This window comes from Martes martes, assembly GCF_963455335.1.
Source record: "Martes martes genome assembly, chromosome: 5".
Classification (NCBI taxonomy): domain Eukaryota; kingdom Metazoa; phylum Chordata; class Mammalia; order Carnivora; family Mustelidae; genus Martes; species Martes martes.
Window position 1 is genome coordinate 160006439 of NC_137892.1, and position 20803 is coordinate 160027241.

General features: G+C 46.7%; 1 protein-coding gene across 2 annotated transcripts in view; it reads right to left on the reverse strand.

The window, feature by feature from the left end:
* The window catches only part of ADCY2 (adenylate cyclase 2), a gene marked incomplete at its 5' end in the record, with an annotated part of 400073 nt that overhangs the window by 133958 nt on the left and 245312 nt on the right, over positions 1 to 20803 (reverse strand). For both annotated transcript variants that reach the window (XM_080803421.1, XM_080803420.1), the window contains one exon: positions 1084 to 1232. In XM_080803421.1, the coding sequence (XP_080659547.1) occupies positions 1084 to 1232 (149 nt within the window). The remainder of the gene's footprint in view (positions 1 to 1083; positions 1233 to 20803) is intronic.

Consider the following 20803-nt stretch of genomic DNA (forward strand, 5'->3'; position numbering starts at 1 on the left):
GCAAAGACTAGTCAAATTTGTTTCTTATTAGTAACTTAAAAAACCCTTGACTTGCAGCAACCAGACGGGAAGCTTGGATCGTGCACTGGAAAGGATCCAGGCTTGAGAGCAAAAGGGCAGGTAGCCAGTGCTCAGCCAACTGTAGTTAGGTTTGCGGTTGTGGCTTCCGAACTAGTCAACAGGGTGAGGGATAACAAGGCGGGATGAGTGAGGCCAGAGGCACGAGGTACTTATCGAGAGAACCTGGCAAGAAAGAAAGCACTACTGCACTACAGTTGAATGGAGATAAGGAGAACCTCCCCCGCAAAAAAGTGGCATGAGGCTTGGGGGGCTTGGGGAACAGTGAGGGACTAGGCACCTGGGTCTGGAGGGGGCACATTCTGCTGCAGCTGGGAGATGGGCAGCCCGCACAGCTCCTCCCTGGAGGAGAGCTAGAGGAGAAGGAGGCCCCACAGGGTTCCCTTTCTGGATCTCAATCCCATGCTGATAACATGTTTTCCACATACTGTGATTCTAGGAATGGCTCCCTGAGAAGCAGATGGGACTATGGCAGACTGGAAAGCTGGGAATTGCACTACTAAGGGGCACGTCAGTCCCCTGTGACATTGGTCACTGGTTGGCCATACCCCAGAAACCCATCATTCCTGATGGTCAGGGAGTGCTCACTTCACTGAGGCCCTGGCCCCCCAAGTCCCTCCGGAGGAGTCAGGTCTTGCATCAAGAGCCCACTGTACGACCGTCAGTCTTTCTACAGAGTCGCGGGTCCTGGGCTCCGGGATGCCACAAAACCTATCCATGGTGTTCCCAGGATAAGGACCCACTAACCACCTCTCTCTCCTTTGGGACAGAAGGTCAGCCATAGAAAGCAGGGCCATAACGGACAACAGAACCCAGTAAAGTGAAGAAGATTCTACTTCCTTATTTCCTGTGAAGGCAGGGGCAGCGGGGGGTGGGGTGGGGTGGGGGACGTGGGGCAGGGCCTCCGTTCACCATTGGGGAGGAGACAGGATTTTGTGAGACGTGAGCTCCCAGGGTGGCGAGCAGTCCCGGGACGTGCGGAGGGACAAGAACAGAGCAGCGTACCTCACGTTGGTGTGTCGCTTGACATACAGGTTGTGAAAGTTGTTTGTGTTTTCCATCTGGCCGGCTTTGGGGCCCTGCAGCCTCTGGATGATCTCGGCTTTCATCTCCATGGCTATGTGCGCCGGCAGCAGGGAGAGCAGCAGCCGCTCCTGAAAGAGGGTGTGGGAGGAAGACGGAGACATTTCAAGTCATTACGGTAACACCCAAGTCATCTCTGAGAGCATCGTGGATCTGCACTGGGGCCAAGTGGACGACTCTTCCCAGCAAGTTAAAACATGGGGAGTAAGAGGACAAGGGTAGATGGAGAGGAGAAGGGAGTTGAGGGAAATTGGAAGGGGAGGTGAACCATGAGAGACTATGGACTCTGAAAAACAACCTGAGGGTTTTGAAGGGGCGGGGCGGGAGGGTGGGGGAACCAGGTGGTGGGTATTAGGGAGGGCACAGATTGCATGGAGCACTGGGTGTGGTGAAAAAACAATGAATACTGTTACGCTGAAAATAAATAAAAAATTTAAAAAAAAAAACAAAAACAAAACATGGGGAGTAGAGGGACATGTTGAAAAAACCCAAAATTTCTAAGGTCAGCATGTGTTATATTATTTATTATTTATGGAGTTCTAAGTATGTGTCCTTCAGAGTGGAGAATAAAGGAAAGCAAAGATATTTCCTCCAAGGATACTACTTATCTACTCTGGTTTTAACATAGTAAAGCAGAAATTATATAAAAATGCTGGAAACCTATGGAGAATCGAAGATAGAAAATACTCATTTTTGCCTGCCTGTTCATTTGGGAGATAAAGTACAAGCTTTATTGCATTTGAGAAAGTCAACAAATATTCTGTACTTCTGAAATAAGATAGTCAAATATTTTCAAATATTTCATTTCCTCTGTGATGACCACACAATACCTTTTAGTGATTCTAAACTATTATAAAGAGACAGAGTCAGAAATAGCATCTGTAAAATGTCATGTATAAAAGACTACAGGTGGAACACATGGAAATGATAAATTACGAGCCTTTCTTTTATTTTTCGTCTTTAGACACAGCAAACAGTGGCATGTAACATTACACTTATTTTAATATCTATCTATTTTAGAGTGACATTTGCAATATTGTTTTTGAGAAAAAGTATCAAAGAAGAGGAATCTTCGAAACTTTGTACTCATCCTTAGTTATTCTAAACATTAAATTATTTTAGTGGTGCCTGGGTGGTTCAGTCAGTTAAGCTTCTGATTCTTGGTTTCAGGTCATGATCTCAGGGTCATGAGATCGAGCCCCACAGTGGGCTCTGCACTCAGCACAGAGTCTGCTTGAAAGTCTCTCTCCCTCTCCCTCTGCCCCTCCTGCTCATGCATGTGCATTCTCTCTCTCTAAAATAAACAAATAAATCTTTAAAAAACACATTGAAGTATTATAGAAAACACCATATTTAGGTATTGTTCATTTAACAATTAATAGCATTGATTGAAAAACACTTCTTGAATGAAATATTTTCTCTGTCTTCCCCATTTTCTCTTTTTTCTTCCCTTCTCATTCATTCATTCATTCATTCACCCATTAACCATTCATTTATGCAGACAAATAACAGAATACAGGGGAGGGACAGCTGGTCTTTTTTTCCAGATTTACAGGGCCGGTGTCCCTTTGGGTCAAGCCCTAGGGCACATCATTTTAGTGCCTGCTGAGAACGTCCACTGAGGGAGCAGAGGGGTGTGGACCGCATCCAGACGAAGATGCGAAGCCCTCACTGCGGCCCCTCCCCAGCCTGTTCCGGGAGGGAAAAAACAGATGCAAAGCTAATAGGAAACTGTGGGTACCTATGGGGGGGATCTCAGTGCATGGTAGAGTGTTTCACCAAGAACTGGCATAACTGAGTATTGGTCATTTGTTCTGTCATTCATTAATTTATTCACATATTCAGAAAACATCCATCATTTCCCATGAAATGCCGGGCCCCACGGTAAGCACTAATAGTAGATGCAAAGAAGAAGAGAGTCAACATCCCTGCTACCACGCGGTTCACGATCCAGCGGGGAGCCCACCCACTATGCACTTTTCATCGGATGAAGCTGGAGGAACAGGCTAGTGTTTGCAGGAAGCTACATGCCTGAGATGTGGGAAGTCAGAAGGGAAACTAATAGTCCAGGAGCTCCTGGTATTCATGTGAAACAAATGAGTCAAAACAACACCTCTATTTGGTTAGTATTATCACCAGTCTCTTTGCAAAAGGAGGCAGTTAGGTAGATGGCAAGGTGCTAACAGTTGTCAGAACATAAGTGCTGATACTGGCATGACAAAGGGAATTTTAATCATACTTAAGAGATTAAGAAGACAATTTAATAATTATGTTCTTAATTTTCTTAAATTCTTATTGAAGTTTCCATTTAATTAAAATTAAGAAATAAAATGGAAAAATCCAAGCATTTAATAAGTTAAATGTCCATATACATACCTGGGAAAATATAAATTAATATTAGTTGTACAAAATAATGAGGATAATGTCCTGGGTGATCTAAAATACAGCAGAAATGAAATCTACAATGGCATTAACACAATCTGTGAAGTGGGCCTAAATGGATTTAAAATATTCTGAGGTCCTAGGATTACATGGGAAGTGGCAAAGGTAGTAATTTATAGTAGAATGCAGTAAGTAAAGAATGGATATAATTTCCACTTTTGGAACAAAGAGTGAAAGAATGTATGACTAAGAGGTTAGCAATAAAAATGAGACAGAAATTCTTACAAATCCAAAATAAGTCATAATGAAGAGTCAAACAGAACTTAAAACAGGAGAAAGAAATGGAGTATAAGTCATAAAATGGCTATTATTGGCCTTTTAGATCAGAAATTACATTAAATGTAAATGAACTAAATACTTCAAATACTTGGCTAATACTGTCAGGTTGGATTTTAAAAAAGACAAAATGTAACTCTATTCACAATAAGCATATCTTAAATATAAGAACACAGCATTACAGAAAATAAGATAACAAAAAAGAGATAAATTATGAGAACCTTAATGAAAAGAAAGCTGGTGTAGCTAAATTAATATAAAAAATAGACTTTGTAGATATTTCAGTCTTCAGGGAGAGGATGAACAAGTCCACATATTTTCTAGAATTTTTTTGAGAGGAGGAAATAATAATTTTTGCTGTGGACATTGGAGATACATCTTCAAATGTGGTTCCTCCCACTCACAGAGACTGGGGATAGAAAAGGAAATAAAGGGGCACCTTGTACATTGCTTTATTACTCAACTCCTGTGGAAGTTCCCAGAAAAGAATAATTGTTCTAGAGTTATTTCTTGAATGAATGAGTGACCTACTGTACATTTTATCTGGCTCACATCAAAGACAAATCTAATTTCAAAGCTTCTGTTTACTGTCAGTGATGACCATGGTGGGTGGGAACCTGGAAACCTTGGGACCTGGGTAGACCGTGCTCATGTTTTAAAGTCGTATTAATGACCCTTTTGACCACAAATACCAGCCCTAGGTACAAGCTACACTAGTGATACTCACACAAAGGAAAACTTGACTATTCTGCAAAATAAGGGTAGTGATTGCCTTGGGTTTTGCTCCCTGGAAGACTATCACACTGTGGTTATGGGCCCAGGGAATGGACGGAAGGAGTAAAAGGCTCATGCAGAGGGAGGAGAGACACTAGTTTCATATCAACAGTCTGCATTTAAGGAGAAAGAGCACATTCCAAGTTCCCCCATGTTGGGAAATGGCCAGTGAATGTTGGTAGCCACTTGAAGTTACATTTGGATTTTATTCCCATCCTAAGCTCAGCTTCCCTTCTGTTATCCCCCAACTTTCACTAACAATCTAACAATATAGCAACATCATGTTAAAGGGAGGAGGTGAGTTCAAATTTTGGACTTAAGCAAAATGCTGAGAGCAGAAAGCATGCCCGACTGTGTGAGACATGTCAGCATGCAGCCAGGGGGCAGGATAAGCAACACCAGGAGGACAGAAAATACTGAATTCAATAATGGAAAAAAATCAAGTAACTGGGTTTAGTAAAGAAACAGATAGCCCCAGAAAAATGGACCCATTTGGAGTTAATTCAGAATACCAAGAAACTACTAATGACATGAAAATACAAGTTCAAATTTTAAAACTTGAAAAAAGTCTGTGTCCTTACTATGCACAAACTGAGCATTTGGTTTATTTGGCTGATGGCTTGGTGGTGATACAAGTTGGTTCTCTCTCTAAGAACCCATGTGAAAAGATAATGGGATTTATGCTTAAAATAAATGATAAACCCTTTTGAAATCTTGATATCAAGAGTTAGTCCATCATCTCATCTTTTGCCACCCATCCCCCAAATACATATATTTGCCACTTATCTTGCATTCTTCCATGTGCTGGCCTTTGTGACCAACAGGATGGTTAGACATTAGAGAAGTCTAAAAGTCATTAAAATACATGACATATCCAAGGAAGTATTTAAGATAGGTAGACTTTGCCCCTTAAAGTTTGGTGCTGAGTTCCACTAAGGCAACATTTACTTAAACCCATTTCCACAAGGACTGAGCACACTATATGTACCAAGGAATACTGTGTGGGATGGTCACTTTCCATTTATTGATTGATGTATTGGATAGTTGGGTATAAGACCAAATATTATAAAGGAGTCACTATGTTAAAAATCTATCTCAACAAACAGGGGAAAGCTAGTGAGGAACGTGTGAAGTTGCTGTCAACAATCATCAGGAGGCCTACCTGCTCATGTTCTCAGCATGGATAGACCAACTCTGGATGGAGCTACGGGAAGCACATTACTCTGAGATGCCATCAAATCTCTGTCATCATCAAAGCAAGTAGACACTGACTATAAATTTGTTAACTTCTGAAACAGTAATAAAGAGCGTTATAGCATGTACAATGTAACAGATTATAAATCTGGACATAGGCTCTCTTTTTAGAAATCCCAGTGGAATCTGCATGTCTACAGAGAAGTCTGGTGATTGGCTTAATTTGATTAAAACAAAGTTAGTATTCTTTCTGATGGGTGATGGATGAGTCAAGGGCCATGAAAAAAATAAAATTCACCAGGACAGAATGTTCACCTTACAGAGTTCTGCTCTGTTCTCTTATGATCATTACCTGTGTGTGTTCATGGGTTCTGTGCAGGCTTCTTTAGGATTTAACACAATCAGTAGCCTTTCTCACTATTCACACTCACTTCTAGTCATGCTTCTTGTGGCCGGTGCTGTCCTGTCCACATTCCCTCTGCCTTCCTGGGAGGCCACCTGCAGCATGTTCCTTACAGTTTCATGGGTCTCAACCAATGATGGAGAACTGAGGGATAAATTCCCTGACTTCTGCACCCACATCTCTCAGTGGGAAGATCTGAGCATGCTCCATGCTTCCCTCTGAGGGTCTCCAGCAGGTCTGAACCCTGGATGCCACCAGTGGCCCCTTCCAATAGCTGACCTCCCTCCCCGGCCCACTTCCTCACTCTGCTACCTGCAACCGCCTCCCAACTAAATGCCTCCACCCAGATCCTTGTCTCAGGGTCTGCTTGGGATAAACCCAGCTGAGATCTTTCCAAGCATCTTCTCTCCTCCTCATATACTCTGTCATAAGAATAGGCTAAATCCCAAAGTTAGCCTTTCCTGAAGGACAGAGTCCATGAACGAAAAAAGAATCCAATGTAGTGATTCTCTTTCAGGCCCATAGCTTCATTTAATGACCAAATGTAAATTATAATCTTTATTTTAGACTCAAATGCAGACAGATGACTGGCTTTTTATAGGTAGTTTCAAAAATATAAGACATATATATATATATATACACACACACACACGTATATGTATATATATATGTATATGTTGTATAAGCCAAAATTTTCTTTTTTCCCCCTTTTTTTTAGTGTTTAAGAATCTGTGTGAATTTAGACTGGAATTCAGATTTTAGTAACAGCCGACCAGACCAATTTAAGAACCCAAGGCTGCCTTACTACCATGCTGTTCTGGTACCACCGGTAGAAAGCAGAACCTCTGATTAGAGCTCATGAAGGGGGTCTGTGCTTTGGGGTCTGCACATGTCCTCTTGGTGATGACAGCACTGGACAAGAGGGTGAGTCTCAACTAAAAGCCTGTACTGAAATATGTAAATCAATACACTTTTATCTTTTTTTTCCTTACAAAATGCTATACTCTGAAGAAAAAAAAAAAGGCCCAATATTATGGCACACATGATAAATTTCAACTCAATTCATAATCTGACAAGGTTAATATTTCCATTAATATTTCAGCTTTTTGCTAATGTAGCTGTGTGCCCTGCCAAATTATCAGAAAGCAACCCACAAATGTAAGTGCTTAATATGCCGGATATAACCCCGCTCCGCTCTCCCTCCAAGTACACTGGAGAAATTCCTTCAGGGGATTTTTGGACAATCAAGCTGTCATTAGATTGACTGATGCATACCATTACTACTTCTTTCTCTTCCTAGAAAAGACTGTCTAATGACAGAAAATCTGTCTAATTCTGGCATATCCAAAGGTTATCTGATAAATCACGGCCCTGGCTTCAGGGGTCTATTTCAACACATCCTTTTATTAAACCTCCAATTATTATTTATTAGCAATTTTTTCCCCTGGAATTTGTTCCTTTACATTGTGCCTCATAGAAGAGCTACGGAGTTAGTAAATTCCAACGCCCTGTTGATCAAAGTGTAGGACACTTTGAGCTCCAAGGTGTTTCTAATACAATGAAACAAAGCAGATATTATAACTTTCTATTTTTATGCTATTCTGGAGATTATTTTGGTTGATAGAAAAATCCAATTTAAGCAAAGAAGACTGGTACTCAAATTTTGAGCTAAGATATGATAACACATGTGATGCCTTGTGCCTTCACTAAGCCATGCATGTAATAAAAATTTAAATCTGCTGAATTTTTCAAAGGAGAGGAAGACAGTGACATGCTCCTTTTGTAAGATGGAAATTTTTTTCTCTTTCAAGATTCTTATTTCTAGTTTGTTCTTATTTTAAATGCAATCCAGTTACAACAGGATGCCAAACCAATGTAACGAACAGAAGGGATATTGTTATAAATGTTTCTCCTCCCAACAGAAAGTAGCTATCAGAATGAAAGACACCAGATCCCTAAGCAGCCACCAGGTAACATGTGGTGCTAAGGAGACAGGTGATGTCACCTAATACTGGCCTGCCATATGAAAGGACAATGTGTCCATTCAGGAGCAAATGCTGAGAACACTGTACTCAGAAAACACCTGCCTGGGACATGAAGATACGTCAACACCTTCCCCAGCTCGTATCTTCTCTTGCAGCCAGCTTCATGTCTCTTGGTCTCAGAAGAAAGGCAGCCTCCACTGGGACCACCTCGATCATCAGCGCATCCCCAAAATATGTTCTAGTAACCACTGCCACTGTTGCTGTTTCCTGTTGTTAAATTGAGCTGCTTTCTTTCAGGTTCCTCCTTAAAAATCCCGTTTCACATCAATTAACCAGAACACACTGAACGCTCTTAAGACTTCAAAGGTCTTGTTTCATCGGTCCATGATTTTCACAAACATTTCAGTCATGAAATGGATGTATGAAAGAGCGCGGCTGCACTTTGTAGTAGAAACAACACCGACATGGACTAAGACGTGGCTCCCCGACCTTTTTCAGCCACTATCTAGAACACCCCGACCACGTCACTGCAGCCTTTGAGTCTCAATTTGGTTGTCTAAAAAACCTGCCCTTTCAGCCAGAGGAGCTGAGGGTCTCCATGTCCATGTGGATGCTGAGCATTGATTGGAGCCACAGGTTGCCCTTTCCAGAATTTACTTCTCAGTGTTTTGGGGTTGAACAGTTGGTGACACACAGAGAAAAGGGCCCAAGTGCTCAGACTGTGACACGGTGGCAAATGCTGTCAGAAGGACCATGAGGAAGGCGTGACCCCTTGGAATCCTGACCATGGCAAGAGGAGACTGAGCCTGTGCTGGATCCTGAAGACTGACTTCGGTGAGGGGAGGAGGTTGAAGAAGGACCAGAAGTTCTGGTGAGCCCTGTGAACGGCCGGGGTGGGCCTACAGAGGGAAAGCCCGCCTGTTCGCTCCACAGTCTAGGAAAACTGGAAAGCTTTGTGCAAATTAAAATCAGTATGAAATCATAAACCGCTGTTTCCTTTTACAAAACGGTAAGTCCTTTTGTTACATTCTTACATTGCTGCCTCATTTTACAAACCCTGGTCACATTCAGTCTCATGTGAATGTTAACATTTTTTACCCAAAAAGGGGCACGCTAGATACAGTGTCATTCAGGAGGGCGCAGTGAGGTGGTTGGTGTTCGCCGGGGAGTCAAGACCAAAGGCAACTTCTGTCTCCCGACTTCACAGCCACTGACCACTCTTTGCACTCGTTCTGATTTGCAAGCTCAGTGAGGTGATGGAGAGGTTTTTAGAGCACACGTCATTAATAGACGGTACAAGAATGAAATTATCGCTCTCATGGGATGACTCTCGAGTTCAGAGAAGCTGGAGAATAAAAGGGCCAATCAAGTCAAGGTATAAACTGTGTTTACAGTCACGGGGAATGGTAAACGGACACTTTTCAACTTGAACTGTTTACCGTCCACTGTCAATTCGATTCTCAAAAATAGAGATTCTGGTGGGAAAAAAATCACTGAAAAGATAGAAATATTCAATCCTCGGGTGGAGACAATGGAGGTGCTAAGATAAGAGGCACGGTACTCTGTTCCCTCGGCCGGCCTGCAGGGCGGTCTACTGCACACAGTGCCCAGAGCAAGATGGCAGGAGGGGCCCAGGGGATCACAGGCACCTCCCAGGCCGGTGCACCCACCCGGTCTGGGCACAACACAACTCAACACCGGTGGGGCTGAATGACCCGAAGGAGAGCTCATCATGCAAACCCCCACACTCACACAACACAGAGTAAAAGTCAAGTGCTCCACAGTGGTGTGAATTCTGGTCTGATCAGCCTTTCAAAGAACAGCTGCCCACAAGCAAGGAACCATCCAGCCTGAAGCAAGTGAAGCCGGTTGGAGAAAACACCGGAGAAAACGTGTAAAGACTGGCCACCCTCCTGGATTTTGGCGGGGGGGAACGGGGGCAAAAAACCCCACGATATACAGGTGGCCAGAAGATTTCTCCCCAGAAGAAGGGAAGGTGGAGATGCCAAGAATTAACACTACTGATCGAAGGAGATCAACAAGAAATAAGTTTGTTGGAAATTGACTTGAGGAAAGGCTGCGAGGAGTACAATGGGAAAACTTGATGTTCACAAACGCAGCCCCTCAACGAAACCACGTGCTAGAGAAGACTAGACACGCTGTTCTGTGCAGGAAACACTTGCAGTACACGGACTTGTTGTTTTGAAGTAGGTGTTGACCCTTTCTTTCCTCGCTCTACTCACTCTAGGCTTGGCCATGGTCTCAGTCTGATCAGTTCTGAGAAGAACTCAGAAAGGGCCCCAGTACAGGACTCACCATGTTCTTGCTTCCCTCTGCTTTGGGGACCAGCAGTGTCCCCGGTAATAGCTACTATAAGCACAGGTCCCAAGTCTGGTGCAAAATGGCAGCCCACGACACCAGACAAACACGACTGAGATGGTTTCATTGCTACCAGCACTCTGACTTGGGGGGGAGTTTTTGCCACAGCCTAGTCTAGCTATTCAGATAGCTGCCACACCGCAGGGCCATGTCTGCCACCCCATGTGCTCGGTCCTGTGTGCTCAGAATTGTCAAAGCTGCCCTGACGTGGAGAGACGTCACGTACTCACTCCCACAAGCATCCTTGTCCTGTGAGCTGAGGCTCCAGGGTAAAAGGTCTGGAAAGCACCTCTGGATGCGGCTGCTCTTTTCCCAGCAGACCGGAGCCGAGGAGACAGACCCAGAAGGCCGTGTGGCCGTGAGGAGCACACTGGTAGAGTCCCCATGACGTCCCAGCCCGCACTGGTAGTCCCTGCCTGCACGGCTGGCCAGGGAACAAGGGGCTGGGGACCCGCCCGTCGGTGGCTTTACGAGGTGCAGGGACCCCACCCAGCGTGCAACATTTCAGGACTAATCTGCGTTTCTTTGTTCTGTGATGAAAAGCAGGGATGACACGTCTAAAAGCTGGTTTTCTAACTAAAGGCTGAGGTCATGAGAATCTGCCCATTCTTCCTGGCGGCAGGTGTCGTCGTCCTACACACAAAGCATTGTGGTCTCTAGTCTCCTATCAAGGTTTTCATTCTGACTGAATACAAAAGCTATGGGCTTTCCTCAGCCAACCGAGTGTCCCCACACTCCAGGATGCTGTCCACGCAGTATCACATGGTGATGTCCACGGCATCGGCCGGGACAAGCACAAATGCTCCAGTCTGTCTGCTGGGCGGCTGGGTGATCGAGTTCCCTTCCTTACCGAGAGGTGAGCCTCCAGGTTCGCTTTGCTGAAGCCCCCAGCGGCCTGGGATTGGAGTGTGGAGCGGGCTGTTCTCCCTGAGCCCGGGGGCTCGGATTTATGAAACCGTACGAGCCTGTAAGCGGGGTGTGAAGGGGCAAGGATGGCTTCTGGAGGGTGCAGAGCTTTGGAGGGAAGACCAGTGCCTTCAACGTTGTGACCAAGTTTTGCCTCCAAAAAGGTCTCTCAAGTCACACCTGAGGCATTCAGAATCGTTGTTCTTTGATCTTTGAGGGACACCATGGAACGGAACGTCCCCCTTGTCTTCCCAGGAAATTACAGAACTGCTCGACTTGAACGCCGATGACGTGTTCTTAATTCCCGATTCTTTCCCCCACTCGACAAATACTTCTGGGCTACCTTCCACGTACTGGTTCCCATTCTGAGTGATTTGTAAGCATCATCTCACTCCATGCTCCCCCAAACCTAATCAGGGAGCCATTCTTACTTTGCCCATTTCTACAAAGAGGAAACTGAGGGCCAGACAGATGGTGGAGGCAGGACTTGAACCCGGAGGTGTGGTCCATGGTTAGAGCTCTCCCAAACCGGTTTGCTAAACTCTACCCAGCGAGAACGGACAACCCATAAACGGGCAGAAGAACAAGCAACAGCTTCGGCTAGCGACAGGGAGGGCACCGCTCCCCATGGCAGTGTCTCGAGTTGTGACCAATTCCCCTTTCTCTTCAGTGGGGTGCAGGGACCTTTTTCCCAAGGCTGAACGTGGAGACTTGAACCCCAAAGCAAAATCCTCAGTCTCCCACCCCGTCAACAGCCCTCAGCCTCCTCCCACCCGCCCAGTCTGTCCCTGCCAGAAGCACCCCGGGACAATGCCAGGGTGCAGAGCAACGCACAGCTGATATCAAAGGTTGTCTTTGAAAAGGGAGGGAGCCGAGAATTCTGGAAGCAACTGCTTGACATTTCTCCTGTGAACCCACAACTGAATCCTGAAACAGGTGTTTCCTTTCTCCTGCTGTGGCTCAGAGATGAACAGGTGGTGTGGAGAGGGGACTCGAGGGCTCCGCAGCTCTGAAGTCGACGCTCCCATTTCTGCTTATTTGTCAAAAAATAAAGTGCCCTGATGCCAGCCTCCAGAGAAAAGCCTCCAAAGACACAACCCAGCGGATAACACCTCTTAAGTAGAGTGCCTGCCCTCGAACACGGATCGTCGTCTTGGGCACAGACGCGGATGATACCGAGATGTGCCCACGATTTCTGCACCACGTCACCTTCTCCAGAAAAGAAGGACAATGAGGGAAGGCAGCTAACAGAACGGCACGCATTCTCAGTCCCTGCATCAAGAACGTCCAAAGATTCCCCAGATTTAGTTAAAGACGCAAGCAGCAAATGGTCCAGCAAAACCCCCCCAGCAAAAAGCTGAAGGGCTGTCACGTCCTAGAATTTTATTAAAAGGGACTCAAAAGAAATGCCTGGGGTTCAAACTCAACAATAAAGGTAGCCTTCCGGCTGCAGCTTGCTGGGCGGCGGCCTGGTGCGGACCCGATCTGTGTACTCACATCACTGGCCAACCGTCATTTTTAAGTAACAGTAATCTCAGTAACAGACGGCAGATTTTCGTTCGGGGATTCTCCCACTGAAGGCTCCCTCATAGTTCTGTCTTTGGAGACAATCACATCGCATATTATCTTTAAAAAAAGTGATTCTTTGCTCAAGACCTCACATTTACTGCTACCTGACAAGTAGGAAGTCATGGCTTGGAGGGTCCATAATTCAAGAAAAAAACATCTTGCAATAAACCTTACTATAAGTTACACGTGATGATAATTCACGTTTAAATCATACAGGTAATGCAGCAGGAAACCTTGACTTGGTGTGCTTTCTGACTCGGTTAATCTCAAGGCAGAGGGTACGGCCACATCCGAATTTTAAGTTCACAGGAAGCAGGCTGGCAGCCTGTGGGCTGAGCCTGGCCAGGCAGACGAGCTCTGATCAGCTTGTAGATGGCACATGTGGGGTGTGTGTGTGTGTGTGTGTGTGTGTGTGTATCTGTGTATGTGTGTAGGTATGTCTGTGTATGTGTGTATGTATGTGTATGCATGTGTACTTTGTGTGTATGTATGTGTATGTATGGGTTTGTACAGGGGTGTGTGTGTAGGGTTGTGTGTATATGTGTGTATGTGTGCGTGTGTGTGTAGATGTGTATGTACATGTGGGTGTATGTGTGTAGGTATGTGTGTGTGTGTGTGTAGATGTGTAGGTGTGTAGGGGTGTGTGTGTGTGTGTGTGTGTGTGTGTAGGTGAAGGAATGTGAACAGGTACGCCCTGCAGGTTCATTGTACACGTTTACCTTATCGGCGTTTGCGGCAGGACGGCTCTTTGCTCTCCTGTACACAACGGGACATTCAGCGGCATCTCCCCCGTGGACAGAGACGAGACTTCAGAAGCTCCTCATCAGTGAAATGCCAGGAGAGCCCCCAGCCCTGTCTGAGACAACCCAAACTGCCTCCCGCCACTGCCAAGTGCTCCTTCCTGGGGAGTGGGGAGGAGGCTGGAAATTTCCCCTGGTGGGAAACCACGGCTCTGAATCGTGAGGCGTCCCCCTCGGACCTCTAAGCGGACTACTTTCGCCCTATGGCCCCGGCCCTCCTTCCTGTCCACTCTGGACTTCGCGGTCCATCACGTCAATCTCCTTCTTGCCCCCATCCTTTCAGAAGGGAAGAGCACACCTCCCGGGGGCGTCCCTCGGAAGAACACCATGACTTCTGCTCGCCGGCCATCGGCCAGAGGTCATCACAAGCCCGTCTGTCTCTCTCAGGGATGCTGGGGACATGTTTTTAATCAGGATGGCATGTCTCTTTACTACAGGGGAGAATGGATATCGGGAGATGAAACAGTGGTTTCTGTCCCAGGCAGGGACTGAAAATGCAGCATTTCCACCAGAAACTACCTTCCCTTCTCTCGTAACCTTAGCCCGATTCAAAAGTAACCACGCAGAAACCTGTTCTCATCCTCGGTTACTTTCCCTCTCACCGTCCCGCGTCCACGAAGCAGCGATTCCCGTCCTTCCCGCCACGCACAGAACGTGCCCCTTTCCCTCGATCGACGGCTCCCCACCCCCCATCCCGATCCCGGCCGCTACTGCTACCCGTCTGAGGAGTGGCTCACCTCCTCCCTGGGCTTCCGCCTCCTGTCCCCCGTCCTCGTGCTTTCTCTTCTGTAGCAGAGAACTTTCCATCAGGTGAGTCTCAGCTCTGAACATGTCTCCTGACAAAGTCCGAACTCTCCAATGTGTGACATGATATGCTACACCCCCGTGAGCCCCGGCTCCGTGCTTTCTCCTCCTCTGTCGCCCGAGCCTGCAAACCGCCTGCAGCCCCAGCCCCGCACTGCACTCACCTCTTCCCCGCAGAGCACGCTCCCCGGGACCCGAGCCCCTGGCTCCGACACAGGGCTTCCCTCCACGCCCACTTCCTTCACCAGGGCTATCCCCAACTGTTCCATCAAGCTTCTAATCACACCCCTCCCCCTTGCCCCCTCCCTGAGGGCTGCCCTGCAGGCACTCACCACTCCGAACCCGGACAGGTGTTGTGCACGGTTCCGGCACCCAACATTCACCCTTGAACTCTGCTGGAGCCGCCTGACTACCTTCCAGCCCAAGGCTGTAGGTGTGGGTGTGCCTGAGCTGGGCTTTCTTTTGATACCATATCCCCATATGGAACGCCAAGCTGACCCATAGTAGACACTCAACAATTTGTCGGATACAGGAAAGAACGTGTGGTATGCAATTAACAAATACCTCGTTACACTTCAAACCAGATTTCGTCTGAGTAGCTCATTCATTCATTCATCTGGTGTTTCAATGATGGGAGTCCGGAGAATATCCTGGCCTTGGCTCTGTCACTCACTAAGTGGACAAGGGGCAAACTGTTAACTTCTTCGGCTCTCAGAGTCCTCCTAGTAGCCTGACAGGTGTTTGAATAGATTTCTACTATCATTTCCATGTCTACATTTCTTCCACTCTGGAAGGTGTCCGAAAGAAGCTGGAAAGACCGTCTCGAGGATGGCAGCTGAGAAGAAATACATTTTGAATTTTTGTTTGTTTTTGGTAATTTTTAAGAACTGGTGCTTTTTCTGTGCTCTAAGGCACGATGGGAGAATGTGTATAATAAATATGTGTATGGGGCGCCTGGGTGGCTCAGTGGGTTAAAGCCTCTGCCTTCGGCTCAGGTCATGATCCCAGGGTCCTGGGATCGAGCCCCACATCGGGCTCTCTGCTCAGCAGGGAGCCTGCTTCCCTTCCCCTCTCTCTGCCTGCCTCTCTGCCTACTTGTGATCTCTGTCAAATAAATAAATAAAAATTAAAAAAAAAAAAGTTATAAAAATAAATAAATAAATAAATAAATAAATATGTGTATGTACATCACGTATGCGCATAACACACATGTAAGTCCGTCTACACCTACAGATGTCTATACACTTATAGATAGATACAAAGGTATCATTTGATCGGGTCACAGTGCCCGGAAGTCGGCGTGCACGCACGGATTTCCAGGGCAGCTGTGAAGAACCAAGGGCAGTTCTAGTCCTTCCTATATTTTTCCTGAAGGTGTGCTGAAATCTGAGCTTTCTACAGCAAAGGAAGTGGCACGGCTGTTGACTCGTCTGCAGGGGGAAGGCAGGTGCACACGCGAATGACTTCGGCCCGGGCTCCTCCTGCAGAGACTGTGCTCCCCGTGCGCAACCCAGAGCAGGGCGCGGAGCCGCAGAGGAGGGGATGACTAACTTACAAATTGCAGCTTTGCCAACGTGAAAAAGACGGTGGTGGGTTCCCTGCCAGGAATCAGAGACTGAGATTGGCGTGAGAATGAAAGTCACAGCTACTGAGAAGAGAGGCTATATTACGTTAGAAAATATTTATGAATTTGACTCACAACATCAGCATCTAAAGACTTGGGACGCTCTCAGCGGGGCCACACCATTAAGCACATTTGTCAGGCGTAAACAGATTTTTAAGAGCACTTGAAGGGACAGGTGACAAAGCTGGCATTTGGTGAAATACTGTATCTTGGGCAGCGATTTCTAAGGAAAATCACACAATGCCCTCCCCGGCGTTTGGGCCTGTGTGGACCTGAGCTCAAGCCCGGATCGGATCAGGAATATACGTCAGTTACCTACTGCTGCCAAGTGAATCACCCCAAAGCCTGTGGTTTAGAACAGTGATGCATTTTGTTGTCATGATCCCTTGGATCGGCGGGGCGGTTCCTTGGTGGTTTCACTGTGGGCCAGTCAAGGACTGCGTTCAGCGGGAGGGCTGGCCGGCTGGGAGGCCCACCATGCCCCCCGCCACACGGCCCTACGGCAGGGCCTGCTGGCAGATGTCTGGGCCTTGGTTCTGCTCCACACGGTCCTTCATCCTGCGTGGGCCTGGACTGGCTTCCTAATGGTGATCTCAGGGCAGCAGCCCCAGAAATGAGAAGAGAGCTTCAGGGCCTCATAGGGCCTGTGCTCCAGACATCCCAGAGCATGACTTATATTCTCCTAAAATAAGTAAGAAAAACCCAGTTCAGATTCAAGGGATGGCAAGGGGTCGGGGGTGGTGGTGGGAATGGCGGTAGTTTTCACTGGACACAGACTGCAGGGCAGGGCCTTCGAGCATTCATGGATCCAAAGGGTAAATAATTTCTACAGGCTCTCTAGGCTCAGCCCAACTCCATGAGCAGCCCCAGAGCCCAGGTTCAAGTAACGATTGGGGAGATCTTGGATTCCAACTTGACTTTCTATGAATTTGCCGCATGTCCGTCTCTCTCTACACATCACTTCTCTCTCTTGTCCAAACACTGGCTCTGGGCTGGACTTCTGCTCTTTAGGGGGAGGCCCGGGAGGACTAGCTCTCGGGGAGGATATGAGGCGAATACAACTTCATTGCCACCACTATGTCCCTGTTTTGGTTTCTACCCTCGATCAACACTTAGCAAATAATTCTTAGAAATAACTTCAAACCAATAAGACACGCAATGAAAATTCAGCAGCTGTCCACAAAGGCAGTGAGTCACTTTCAACTTATTTTAAGATCATTTCAGGCATGAATCCGTGTAAATTAGCTCCGACAATGTGGAGGTTTTCAAAATTAATGTTGAATTCTTGTCACGAATATAAAAATAAACAAAAATTGGGTGGGACTGAGATTTCTTTTAATAAACAATTTTGAAAGGAAAGGAGAGAATTAATGAAATGTCATTCGGATCCGCGTCCGGATTCGCGTCCGGATTCACTCCGAAGTGGTCCATGGAAATATCCGGGAATATTCTGTTCTCTGTTCAGCGATTTTACTAAAACACATTTCTGGTAGCTGATAGAAACATACAATATCACAGTACCCAAAGCAAGATGTTCTTTGCGTATAATATATGCAATTATGATTGAGCAGACTATCTTTAAAAGAAGCAGCCACATTTTCAGTTCACTTGCCGGACCTTAAGCCTCTTACTCAACTTGGCTTCACAACTGAGAAACACATAAAATAAGATGTCGGATCCCCATCATGCTTTCCCAAATATTGTAAAACTATTAAAAAAAGTTGGGTCCTAAAGGACCATGCATTTGAAAAGTGAAATAGAATTATGTATTAACTGCCCAAATCATGATTTCCAGAAGATCATAAGGATAGCTACTTGCGTTTACAAATGTTCCACTGTGGCGGAACGGTTTTACCATAAGCCCGTGCCCCTGCCGGGTGCACCTGGCTGACAGCTTCCACGCAACGGCGAAGGCGGTATTCATGATGCGAAACGGCCTAGCGAACCCAGCTATCCCTCCTTCACGTCTAAAACTTGTCCAGGAAGGTCATGGTCCCATGCAGTCTCTCTACAGTCCTTGCCACCACGTCTTCCGTAAAATTCCGGAGACGTGGGTCTGCTCATTTCTCCCTGCGCAGTCTCTCCCGTCATGCTCCCTGTTTTGCTTTGTTCTTACCTTCTCCTCGAAGATTACCCTGGCCCCTCATCTTAAAGGGGACAGAGAAGCCTGTCCCGAATGGGCTTGCTGTGGGATCAGAGGAACAGATGTTTCCAAAAGGCTTAGAACGGTGACTGGCAGGCAGGAGGCCCGTACTTGTTAGCCTTGGTGATGGCAAAGTCTCCTTTGACTGGTACAGACCCACATGCATTGAGCTTCTCTCAGAATCAGGACTGGTTTCATAATCGGTGACGCCCGCTGCCACGAATCATTCTCCTGTTCCCTCACTTACACTGGTTTGCCCAGTTATAGTCTCAATGACTTCAGGGGTGGGGCAGAACAGGCAGAGATAATGCATTTTATTTACATACCTTTTGACATTCTAGATGTTTATTATACTCATCAAATGATCAGTAATTATGATTGTATCTGTTGATGACTCTAAGTAGATGAATTCGATAGGGGGCCAAATTTAGTTGTCACGTTAAAACCAGCATAGGGCAGAACTTCCCTCCCTCAATACCTAATAAAATAGGCCAACATTTTTAAAAAGCAACAAAGAAATTTCACCAATGACAGCAGTGACACAAAGAAGACATAGAAATGGCCAACAGACACACGAAAAAATGTTCATCATCACTAGCCATCAGGGAGATTCAAATCAAAACCACATTGAGATACCACCTTACACCAGTTAGAATGGCCAAAATTAACAAGACAGTAAACAACAACAAGTGCTGGAGAGGATGTGGAGAAAGGGGAACCCTCTTACACTGTTGGTGGGAATGCAAATTGGTGCAGCCACTTTGGAAAACAGTGTGGAGATTCCTTAAGAAATTAAAACTAGAGCTTCCCTATGACCCTGCAATTGCACTACTGGGTATTTACCCCAAAGACACAGAAGTAGTGAAAAGAAGGGACATCTGTACCCCAATGTTTATAGCAGCAATGGCCACAGTTGCCAAACTGTGGAAAGAGCCAAGATGCCCTTCAACGGATGAATGGATAAGGAAGATGGTCCATATACACTATGGAGTATGATGCCTCCATCAGAAAGGATGAATACCCCACTTTTGTATCGACATGGACGGGACTGGAGGAGATTGTGCTGAATGAAGTAAGTCAAGCATAGAGAGTCAATTATCATATGGTTTCACTCACTTGTGGAGCATAAGGAATAACACGGAGGACATTAGGAGAAGGAAAGGGAAAATGAATTGGGGGAAATCGGATGGGGAGACGAACCATGAGACACGAGAGACTGTGGACTCCGAGAAACAGACTGAGGGTTTTGGAGGGGAGAGGGTGGGGGGAATGGGTGAGCCTGGTGGTGGGTATTAAGGAGGGCACGGATTGCATGGAGCACTGGCTGTGGTGCATAAACAATGAGTCTTGGAACACTGAAAACATAAAAAATAAATAAATAAATAAATAAATAAGGGCATGACCCAGGATCATAAACTCCAAAACCAATGGCCAGGAAGAGACAGAGAAGATTCCTGAGTTGAGCATGAGGTGGGGTAGGCTGGGATCATAACCCTGCCTGACCCCCACACAATCTCACAGAGGAGATAGAGCCCAAAGAATTCTTACTCGTGTCCACAAACCCGAAGAGAGGCAAACTAATGTCCCGGAGATCACGACAGGAAGGAAACAGTATGACATCCCATCTACTTTAAAGGGTGTTCCTAGATCCCAGATAAATTAGGGAAAATGCCCAGTCACCTCCATAACTGATACCACGGGGAGGAAGGAAGAGCAGTGGGATCCATCCCATCCCATAGTCGGGGGCAGCTGGACACAGGTGCACAGAGGGGTGGACACTAACCTTAGGGTCCCTGCAAGGGGGGGACCGAACCTGGGGAGCGGTCCTTCCTCCTGTCTCACTGTGCAAGGTCAGATGCGGTGTCAAGAACCAAGAGTGCTCAGGTACGAGAGGATGTAAGTTCCCGAGGTGAGCAGGAAGCCCCGAACAAGTCCCAGTGGCCTCACGGACACAGCTCCGGGAACAATGGAGCATCCTTCAGGATACGACTGCTGCCCGGTGTCTGCCCTCTGCGGACTGACCCGTGAGTCTCTCTGGATGCTGCGGACGATCCGGTCACGCCCTGTCCCGCTTCCCCACCTCCTGCTCCTTTCCCATGGCCTTTGCCGTGGGGCCTCACTCTACAGCAGGTGCAGTCAGCGGGGACAATTCTGCACCTGACTCAGGGGTATGTGACAGTGCCTGGAGACGCTGTCGGCTGTCAAACTGGAGGACACCATTGGCTTGCGGTGGATGGACGATGGGGACACTGCCACACGTCTCTCAGCACCCTGGGGAGTCCCACAGCCAGGAGGGAGCCAGCCCCGGGGGCCAGGCTGAGCTTGCCAACGGCCACTCCTGGC